Below are 11,315 nucleotides of genomic sequence, written 5' to 3'. Positions count from 1 at the left end.
TTGGGATAAATGGTTCATTCTCGGGTTGGCAATCAGTAACTAGTGGTGTTCCACAGGGGTCAGTGCTGGGACCCCAACTCTTTACAATCTATATTAACGATTTGGAGGAGGGGACCAAGTGCAACATATCCAAGTTTGCCGACGATACAAAGATGGGAGGGAAAGCAATGAGTGAGGAGGACATAAAAACCTGCAAAAGGACATAGACAGGCCAAGTGAGTGGGCAGAAATTTGGCAGATGGAATATAATGTTGGAAAGTGTGAGTTTATGCACTTTGGCAGAAAAAAATCAAAGAGCAAGTTATTATCTAAATGGAGAGAAACTGCAAAGTGCTACAGTACAAAGGGATCTGGGGGTCCTGGTGCATGAAACACAGAAGGTTAGTATGCAGGTACAGCAGGTGATCAGGAAGGCCAATGGAATCTTGGCTTTTATTGCAAGGGGGATGGAGTATAAAAGCAGGGAAGTCTTGCTTCAGTTATACAGGGTACTGGTGAGGCCACACCTGGAATATTGCACGCAGTTTTGGTTTCCATATTTAAGAAAAGATATACTTGCTCTCGAGGCAGTTCAGAGAAGGTTCACTCGGTTGATTCCGGAGATGAGGGGGTTGAATTATGAGGAAAGGTTGAGTAGGTTGGGCCTCTACTCATTGGAATTCAGAAGAATGAGAGGCGATCTTATCGAAACATAGAAGATTGTGAGGGGGCTTGATCGGGTGGATGCGGGGAGGATGTTTCCACTGATGGGTGAGACTAGAACTAGGGGGCATAATCTTAGAATAAGGGGCGGCCGTTTCAAAACTGAGATGAGGAGAAACTTCTTCACTCAGAGGGTAGTAAATCTATGGAATTTGCAGAGAGCTGTGGAAGCTGCGACATTAAATAAATTTAAAACAGAGATAGACAGTTTCCTAGCTGATAAGGGAATTAGGGGTTACGGGGAGCGGGCAGGGAAGTGGACGTGAGTCTAGGTTCGGATCAGCCATGTTCCTATTGAATGGCGGAGCAGGCCCGAGGGGCCGTATGGCCTACTCCTGCTCCTGCTTCTTATGTTCTTATGTTCTTATGCACAGAGTTCGCCCCTGGGCAGAGAATTTGAATCAGGGTGCCAGACAGTATAAACATGGTACTATCTGGCGAGCATTAAGATAAGTATTCACAATATGAAGGCATCATTGGCCCTGAAAAATTGTTTGATAAGATATTCGCTAAAATTTGTAATCAGGTGACAGTATACCTCTGGAACTGGGTACTGATCTGATTCAACAACAGAAAATGCAGGAAAAACTCAGCAGGCCAGGCAACATCCGTGGAGAGAAAATAGAGTCGACGTTTCGGGTCTAACCCTTTTTCAAAACTGGAAAGGAAATGAAATCGATTGAAAGGCAGGGCTGGGAGAGAACAAAAGAAGTGAAGAGACATTAAGAGGTATTCAAAACGAGACGAGATGGTGATGGGACTAGTGGAGACAAAAGACCAAATGCAGATTGGGTGACCGCTTTGCGGAACACCTCCGTTCAGTCCGTAAGGGGGACTCCGAGCTTCCGGTCGCCTGTCACTTTAATTCACCACCCCATTCCCACTCAGCCCTCACTGTACTCGGGCTCTTGCATTGTTCCACGAAAGCTCAATGTAAACTCGAGGAACAGCGTGTCATATTCCGATTAGGCACTTCACAGACTTCTGGACTCAACACAGAGTTCAACAATTTCAGATCATAACCTCGGCCCCCATTACACTTTTGCTTATATTTTATCCACATCTTTGTTTTGGCCTTTCCCCCCCCCCTTTTTTTTCTCTCCCACATGGCAGCTGTCTCCCATTTTGCCAGAACATTTCACACCTAATCTAGAGCCATCTTTTGTCTCCACTAGTCCCATCACCATCTCATCTCGTTTTGAATACCTCTTAATGTCTCTTCACTTCTCTTTTGTTCTCTCCCAGCCCTGCCTTTTAATCTATTTCATTTCCTTTCCAGTTTTGAAAAAGGGTTAGACCCGAAACGTCGACTCTATTTTCTCTCCACGGATGTTGCCTGGCCTGCTGAGTTTTTCCAGCATTTTCTGTTGTTATTTCGGATTTCCAGCATCTGCAGTATTTTGCTATCGTACTGATCTGATTCTGTGGGAGAGATATGAGATCCCTGGGAAATGTCACTTTGCTGCAAAGGTACCTTGCTTGCATGCAACATCAAGCACAATTAACACAATACACAGCTTTCCTGGGTTCTTTGCCTCCCTAAAAGTGTCAGACTTAGTTAACTCTGTTTCTCTCTCCATGGATGCTGCCCTGGCCTGCTGAGTTTTTGCAGCAGCGTTTTCTGTTGTTATTTCAGATTTCCAGCATCCGCAGTATTTTGCTATCGTATTAGTGGTAGCAAACTTGCATCTCAGTTAGAAGGTTGTGGGTTCAAGTCCCACTTCAGGCACTTGAGCACATAATCTAGGCTGACACAGCAGTGTCCTACTGAGGGAGTGATGCATTGTCGGAGGCGTCATCTTTTGAATGATATGTTAAACTGAGTCTGCTATCTTAGGTGGACGTAAATAATCCCATGGCACTATTTGAAGAAGAGCAGTGGACCTCTCCCCTGTGTCCTGGCCAATATTTAACCCTCAAGCAACATCACTAATAAACAGATTATCTGGTCATTTATCTCATTGCTGTTTGTGGGACCATGCTGTGTGCAAATTGGTTGCCACGTTTCCTTACATTATGTCAGCAACTACAGGTAAGTACTTCATTTTGACTGTGAAGCACTTTGGGACATTCTGAGGTCGCAACAGGTGTTCACAGAAATCACAGAAACCCCACAGTGCAGATAGAGGCCATTTCGGCCCATCAAGCCTGCACCGACACATATCCCACCCGATCCCCGTAACCCCTATACCAACACATAGCCCACCCTATCCCCGTAACCCCACGTATTTAATCCCCCTAACACTAAGGGTCAATTTATCACAGCCAATCAACCTAACCCGCAGATCTTTGGACTTATATAAATACAAGTTCTTTCTTTCTAAAACACCCAAGGTCCCTCTCTTTAAACTCCTTCGGATCTGAACTACTCACCTGCTATTCCATAAAGTCATTTAATGGCAGGAAAGGAACAGTTTTTTTTAAAGTTTGACTTTTTTTCTCAGTTGAAAACCAAGAAGAATTTCCAAAGGGGCATGTGCCAGAGATGCCTTGGACTCCTGGAGAACCTTAGAGCTACAGTCAGGAGGAAGGAGCAGCATCAATGCTGGTTCTTTATGAATGGGCGGAGGCGGGGTCACCGCCAAGGCCGCGCCCACCATTCGCAGTAGAACCTGCAGCGGGCTGGAGTCTCCGGGTTGCGAGTCGGTTGACCTTCGAAGAAATCAGACAGACGCTTAGGTCTGTGTTCAACCACAGACAGACAGGGCACGTGAGTACCTCTGTACCGCACCTTAATATATGAGATGAAGCAGCTCTCGCTTCTTGTGATAACGAAACTGAACACTATTATATTTGTTCAGTTCAGCCTTCCTCTGGCAGCAGGTAGAAAACTTAACCTGATGAAATGTGTGTTGTGTTTTCTCACAGAATGTCGTTTGTGACCATCCAACTGACTCTCAGCGCTCTGCTCATTTATGGTAAGATTTAAACATTATTGGACCTTCTTACTGTCGTGCTTGCTGGTCCCAACTAACTTACATTAAACCACACTCGAGCCACCAACGAGTTGAAATGTTAACTATGAGTGCGCAGGAAACTAATTCAAAGTACCAGGGCCGGCGTATTTCTCTATTCCAGGACATGTTAAAATCACCAAGGGTTAACATTTTAGGCACCGAGCAAATGCATTTTTCATGTAAATGCTACGTGAAAGTCACATTCCACACTGTAAGAAAAGTTTCATCCCAAGTTTCTTCAGGTTGTTTAATATTGTCAGCCAACTGGCGTGTTTTTCTGTACATTATTTTATTAACTGTTCTGTCAGTGTGATGTGGAAAACACACTACGTTACATCAGTCGATATTGAACAGATTTATATGTATTTGTATGGATAGTTATGAAATGCTTTATGAGCAGCTTTAACTACAGTTAAAATTTAATATCTGATTTTTGAATGGCGATTACCTCATAAGAGTCTGACATGTTGAATTTATGAATAGCTGAAAACCAAAAGTTTGATCAAATTCTGACCAGGTTAGCACAGAATTATCTGATTTGGAATCTAGTTATACTGAACAATAGGACTGATAATTTGGGCAATATCTGGTCTCCAGATCTTGGACTAGCTAGCAGCAATACAAACAGTATGCAATTTGTACCTGTTTAATGCCTTATCATATCCAGCAGATGTCCCAAAAGCACTTTACAACCAATGAATTACTTGTTTTTGAATATGCTGTTGTGTAGGCATATGCAACAACCTATTTGCACACAGTAAGGCCCTGCAAAGAGCAAATTAATAAATGATCAGATGGTTACATAGAAACATAGAAGATAGGAGCAGGAGTAGGCCATTCAGCCCCTCGAGCCTGCTCTGCCATTTAATGCGATCATGGCTGATCATCAAAATTCAGTACCCTGTCCCTGCTTTCTCCCCATATCCCTTGATCCCCTTCGCCTTAAGAAATATATCTAACTCCTTCTTGAATATATTTAATGAATTGGCCTCAACTGTCTTCTGTGGTAGAGAATTCCACAGGTTCACCACTCTCTGGGTGAAGAAATTCCTCCTCATCTCTGTCCTAAATGGCTTACCCCTTATCCTTAAGACTGTGACCCCGGTTCTGAACTCCCCTGCCTTCGGGAACAGCCTTCCTGCATCTAGCCTGTCTAGTCCTGTTAGAATTTTATAAGTTTCAATGAGATCCCCTCTCATTCTTCTAAACTCTAGTGAATATAAGCCTAATCGACCCAATCTCTCTTCATACATCATTCCTGCCATCCCAGGTATCAGTCTGGTGAATCTTCGCTGCACTCTCTCCATGGCAAGAACATCCTTCCTCAGATAAGGCGACCAAAACTGCACACAATATTCAAGGTGTGGTCTCACCAAGACCCTGTACAACTGCAGCAAGACATCCTTGCTCCTGTACTCTAATCCTCTCGCTATGAAGGCCAGCATACCATTTGCCTTCTTAACCGCCTGCTGCACCTGCATGCTTACCTTCAGCGACTGGTGCACAAGGACACCCAGGTCTTGTTGCACTTCCCCTTTTCCCAATCTATTGTCGTTCAGATAGTAATCTGCCTTCCTGTTTTTGCCACCAAAGTAGATAACCTCGCATTTATCCACATTTGGCAGATGCAGTATAATCACCCAACCTGTCCAAATCGTACTGGACTTTCTCTGCATCCTCCTCACAGCACACACGCCCACCCAGCTTTATTTCGTCTGCAAACTTGGAGATATTACATCTAGTTCCCTCGTCTAGATCATTAATATATATTGTGAATAACTGGGGTCCTAGCACCGATCCCTGCGGTATCCCACTAGTCACTGCCTTCCACTCGGAAAAAGACCTGTTTATTCCAACTCTTTGCTTCCTGTCTGCCAACCAGTTCTCTATCCAAGTCAATACCTTACCCCCAATCCCATGTGCTTTAACTTTGCATGCTAGTCTCTTATGCGGAACCTTATGAAAGTCCAAATACACCACATCCACTGGTTCTCCCTTATCTATTCTACCAGTTACATCCTCAAAAAATTCCAGTAGATTAGTCAAGCATGATTTACCTTTTGTTGAGAGAGGAATGTTGGCCAGGCCACCACAAATAGTCCCTGCTCTTTGAATAGTGTTGGCCGATCTTTTTCATCCAGCTGAGTAGGCAAATCAGGGCTGTTGTTTTAATTTATATATGTGCTTCAGTTACAAATCGTGCAGTTAATTGAATTTTATAATATTAATCAGTGTTAAATTCGACATAATTGTTTGTATACCAATATATTAAAGTCCTGTCTTATACTGTCTACTTCTTTAGTTCTTGGCCTTGATAGGTTTTTAGTTACATTCCACTATAACTGGCACTTGAACCCACCTTGGCAGAGAAAACTGAATTGCGGCCATTGAGGAGCTTCTGGAACCATCTTATACCTTTGTGCCTTCTACCTTCAATATAGCACACAGCATGGAGGCTTGCCTGCAGCGAGCATGAAAACTAGGGCTGTAATGTTATAGTGTTATCTCTGACCTGCACTTGCGTCCAGTGATGCTGCATTAGCAAGGGTCAAAGGAGCTTTGTGACTTCAACGTTTAAGCCGTAACATTGGTGGCCTGAGTACGTCACTATGCAAGCTTTTCACCTATTAATCACTTCATTTTGCTGGTGAGCACTTCACATGACGCGAGCAGCTACTGCAAGTGAATTCTATTGTCGCAGAAAATGAGCCAACCTCTTCCTTTTCAACATACCCCAACCAAAAGAACAGAAAAGCCGAGCTCCATGTGAAGTCATATTAAATTGTTGTTGGATGACAAGAGTGTTATGGAACATTGTCAGGTGGTAAAGCTAACTATTGTTAAATTCCCTGGAGTGAATTTTACAAAATAGGTTAGGATATGTCTTCCTGCACTGCTCCCTAAATGTGCCACAGGCAGAACAGAGCTATTTCATATGGCAGTGCATGAACAGGCAAGGTAAAAACTTGGGTGTACATTGCTGAGGTAAGAGATGCACTTGTATGGTGAGATAAAGACTCATCATAGTCAAGGGATGGTGACTACAAAGTACCTTCAAGCTGTGTAATGAGTACTGCTTTTCCATTAAAACAATCAAAAATACTTTAAGTGGTCTAATATACTGCACATCTGTAAAGATTGTACCTTTATTTTGGATCGCCAATTTTTAAAATTAATTTGACATTAACAGTTGCACAATAAACTTGAATGGAAAACAAGGTAAAACACATAGGCCAGGATCTGAAATAACAACAGAAAATGCTGGAAATACTCAGCAGGCCAGGCAGCATCCGTGGAGAGAGAAACAGAGTTAACGTTTCAGGTCTGGGACCCTTCATCAGAACTGGAAAAGGCTGGAGATGTAACGGAGGGGAGGAAGGAATTGAAAGAACATCCTGTACTTTTGTAAGAGGCAGGAAAGATAAAATGTTGCCAATGGGAGTGGCAAAAATCATACTGCATGAAAAATGGGGGCAGGGATAATTATCTGAAATTGTTGAACTCGATGTTGAGTCCGGCAGACTGTAAAGTGCCTAAATATTTTTTCATGCTGTATGATTTTTGCCACTCCCATTTGCAACATTTTATCTTTCCTGCCTCTTACAAAAGTACAGGATATTCTTTCAATTCCTTCCTCCCCTCCTAACCCCACCCCCACACCCCTGTCTCTGCACCTGCTTAATATCTGTTACATCTCCAGCTTTTTCCAGTTCTGATGAAGGGTCCCAGACCTGAAATGTTGACTCTGTTTCTCTCTCCACGGATGCTGCCTGGCCTGCTGAGTATTTCCAGCATTTTCTGTTATTTCAGATTTCCAGCATCCACAGTATTTTGCTATTATATAGGCCAGGATCTTACCTGAAGAGGTGAGTTGGGGGCGGGACTGCTGCCTTTCGGGTTCTAGTCCCACCCCCAGCGACGTCTGATGCACAGATGCTATTTTGCATCAATTGGCCTTGTTACGTTTGCCCTGCGGGCTTGCCAGCCAATTATGAGAAAGCCGGTGTCAGATGATGTCAGTTGATGATGCGTCATCTGCTGGTTTTCTTAAAGGGGCCACCGCCATTTCTTTTTGACATTTTCAGTGTTTGACAGCATTGAGGTGCTGCAAACACTGACAATCACTGTACAAAGGTGAGCCCTTGCACCCAGGCTCTCCAGTGACTCCTTAGGCTAAAACAGATGGCAGCTGCAGGTGAGGTTACAGAAGTGATCTGTCACTGGTGAGAGAGGTTCTCCCAATGAGGTGGGATTATACAAACACTTCAAAGCTTGTCACATACAGAAAATTCTAAACACATTAAGAATGACTTTCCCAACATTTTCTTATCTCTGCAGCTCACCAGTGTCCCATTGGATCCTTCACACCACTTCTGCAGCTATCATCTATACACAAACATTACAGTAGACCCACAGCACGCCACACGTACCCTGGCGGGGTTTCCTGACGTTGGGAAGCCCGCAGTAGAAGTGTCAAAATTGGGAAAAGCCTCTTAACTGCCTGTTAACTACCTGTTAACAAGCCGTTAAGTGGCTATAATACTCTTCCCGCAGCTAGGAGTCGGGTCCCTGAGCAAATTGGGGACCTGACTCCCGGAAAGATTGATTGGATGAGGGTTGGAAGCAGGTTCGGGACCCGCTGCCAATCTTTTTGATTTTTGCCAACAATCCCACCTCCAAACCCAACCCCTGAGCACTGGCAAAATTGCCCCCATATAGCCGGATTTAGCAGGCAGCGGCGAACAAATGGTGCCAGACTTTCTATGGGCTTTTGCACTGGAAGTTCCTGACTGCCAACTATCCAAAAAGTGCAGCGCCCTCTACAGAGTATCTGCGATCTGTGTGAACAGGGCTAATATCTCAATCTATCAGAGTGAAGAATTGTTAATGAACAGCGCAGAGTCTGAACCAGGAAGTGTTAGTTAGAATATGTAATTCAATGGCAAATCTGGAACAGAAAGCAAAATAGAGAGGGAAAGAAAGATTGGATTAAGGGAGAGAAATAAACAAGATAGAAAAAAAGTTTTAAAATTAATTAAATTAATGTTTTTAATTTTTTTAAATGCCAACAATAATTAAAATCTGAAGGAATGAGACTCCACATTTGTTAAAGTTAATTTTCAGTGCCAGAGAGGTTATTAAGACTTAACACGCCGCTAAAAGGGTACTTATACTGGAATGGACAAGCCCTAAATTTTTCTGGTGAGTTTAGTTCGTACATACGTATCGGGTAAGTAGAGCAACTTCACAATGTTCCATGTATTTCAATGGTGCGTCTCAGCAGTATATCGTTATTTTGCAGCTTCTGGAGGAGCAGGGAATCTCGGACAGCAACTTCCTGATTTACGCATTTAACTGCATATGTGCGGTCACTGGAAATTATCTCCTACATTGTGGAGACCAAACGCAGATTGGGTGACCGCTTTGTGGAACACCTCCGTTCAGTCCATAAGGGTGACCTGGAGTTTCTGGTTGCCTGTCATTTCAATTCACCACTCCATTCCCACTCCGACCTCACCATCCTCGGCCTCTTGCATTGTTCCACGGAAGCTCAGCGTAAGCTCGAGGAACTGCACCTCATCTTCCGATTAGGCATGTTACAGCCTTTCGGACTCAATATCGAGTTCAACAATTTCAGATCATAACTTCGGCCCCCATCATATTTTTATATATTTTTATCCACACTTTTGGTTTGAGCCTTTTCCTTTTTTTTTTCTCTCCCACATGGCAGCTGTATTTCATGCTGCCAGTGCATTTCACGCTTCATCTAGTGCTCTATTACCATCTCCTCTCACCTTGAATATCTCTTAATGTCTCTTCACCTCTCACAGACCTTCCTTTTTGTTCTTTCATCCCCTCCCCCATTTCCCAGCCCCCAAACTTGCTTTTCATCCGTTTCATTTTCTGCTTTTTTCTCCGTTCTGACGAAGGGTCTTCGACCTGAAACATTAACTCTGTTTCTCTCTCCACAGATGTTGCCTGGCCTGCTGAGCTTTCCAGTGTTTTCTGTTGTTAGTTTTACGCTGGAAGTTGCTGTCCGGTTTACATGTTAATAACGGTGAACGCTGTTATTTTTACTGCAAAATCCGGCCCATAATTTAGAAAGAGTAGCAAAGTTATTAAACATTATTATAATTATTTCCTTTTCAGACAGAGTTTAAATTTTGGAAACAATTATTTCTATTAATTTTGAAACTATCATCCTAAGGTAATCTTTGACTTGTGATCATCCCTTGTTTGTAAATAACTAAACCTTGTTCTGCTCAAAGCAGCAAGAGGCTGATTATAATCATCCAAGAATACAAGCATAGCTTAAGTTTTGTATTATGGTTTTGAGTTTCTAATTTCAGTAATACAAAAGCAAAATACTGCGGATGCTGGAAATCGGAAATAAAACCAGAAAATGCTGGAAATACTCAGCAGGTCAGGCAGCAACTGTGGAGAGAGAAACAGAGTCAACGTTTCAGGTCGATGACCCTTCTAAATGGTGTAACCTTTGTAGGTCTTTCACCCCCTTAAGAAACCAAGCTCTTGTAAATTATTTAGATGGTGCTAATTACCTACAGTCAAATCATGCTGTTTATCCACAGGATACAGCAGCTAAATTGTTCATATCTATTCTGTATATCGTTCATAATAAGTATCAAATAACGTACTTTTTTTGTCAGTAATTTGAATGAAATTTGTCTACATTGAATTGTAATAAGGGAGAGGAATCATTTCTGCGGTTTAAATTAAGCCCCGCTATTTAAGGACTTCTGGTTTGTTCACCAAATTCTGAGATAGCTAATGGAGTATTACACCTCTTCTAATTGAAAAGCCAAATCCTTCACCAGGAATTTAACAACAGCGTCGAGGAGGAAAATGGCAGTGACTTGGACACCCCAAAGCTGGCAATATAGTTCTTTTCAAACATTAAAATGTGGCTGGCAAAGAAGCATAAGAACATAAGAAATAGGAGCAGGAGTAGACCATTCGGCCCTTCGCGCCTGCTCCGCCATTCAATGAAATCATGGCTGATCTTCTGCCTCAACTCCATTCACCGGCCCTATCGCCATATCCCTTGATGCCCTTACTAGTCAGAAATCTATCGACTTATGTTTTTAATATACCCAACGACTGAGCCTCCACAGCCCTTTGGGGTAGAGAATTCCAAAGATTCACCACCCTCTGTGAAGAAATTTCTTTTCATCTCAGTCCTGAATGGCCTACCCATTATCCTGAGGCTGTGGCCCCTGGTTCTAGACTCCCTAGCCAATGGAAATATTCTCCCAGCATCCACCCTAATCAAGCCCTGTAATAATTTTGTATGCTTCAATGAGATCCCCTCTCATTCTTCTGAATTCAAGAGAATACAGGCCTAGTTTACTCAATCTCTTTTCATACGACAGTCCCACCATCCCAGGAATCAATCTCGTGAACCTTTGTTGCACTCCCTCTATGGCAAGCATATCCTTCCTTAGGTAAGGAGACCAAAATTGTACACAGTACTCCAGGTGTGGTCTCACCAAGGCCCTATATAATTGGAGTAAGACTTCGTTACTCCTGTACTCAAATCCTCTTGTAATGAAGGCCAGCATACCATTTGCCTTCCTAATGGCTTGCTGCACCTGCACATTCACTTTCAGTGACTCACGTACAAGGACACCCAGGTCC

The 11,315-nt window shown here is 43.1% G+C and overlaps 1 protein-coding gene across 1 annotated transcript in view; it reads left to right on the top strand.

Moving 5' to 3' along the window:
- The first annotated feature begins 3,064 nt into the window (after positions 1-3,064).
- Positions 3,065-11,315, top strand: part of LOC147111552 (uncharacterized protein C3orf85-like) — a 91,609-nt gene continuing 83,358 nt past the window's right edge. Inside the window, exons 1-2 of the mRNA XM_085999913.1 lie at positions 3,065-3,412; positions 3,571-3,620. Coding sequence (XP_085856039.1) covers positions 3,572-3,620 — 49 coding nt within the window. The 5' untranslated portion in view covers positions 3,065-3,412; position 3,571. The remainder of the gene's footprint in view (positions 3,413-3,570; positions 3,621-11,315) is intronic.

The sequence above is a fragment of the Somniosus microcephalus genome, chromosome 10, assembly GCF_052327205.1.
Source record: "Somniosus microcephalus isolate GS21.2 chromosome 10, FLI_Smic_1.0, whole genome shotgun sequence".
NCBI lineage: Eukaryota > Metazoa > Chordata > Chondrichthyes > Squaliformes > Somniosidae > Somniosus > Somniosus microcephalus.
This window is presented reverse-complemented; position numbering and strand designations above follow the sequence as displayed.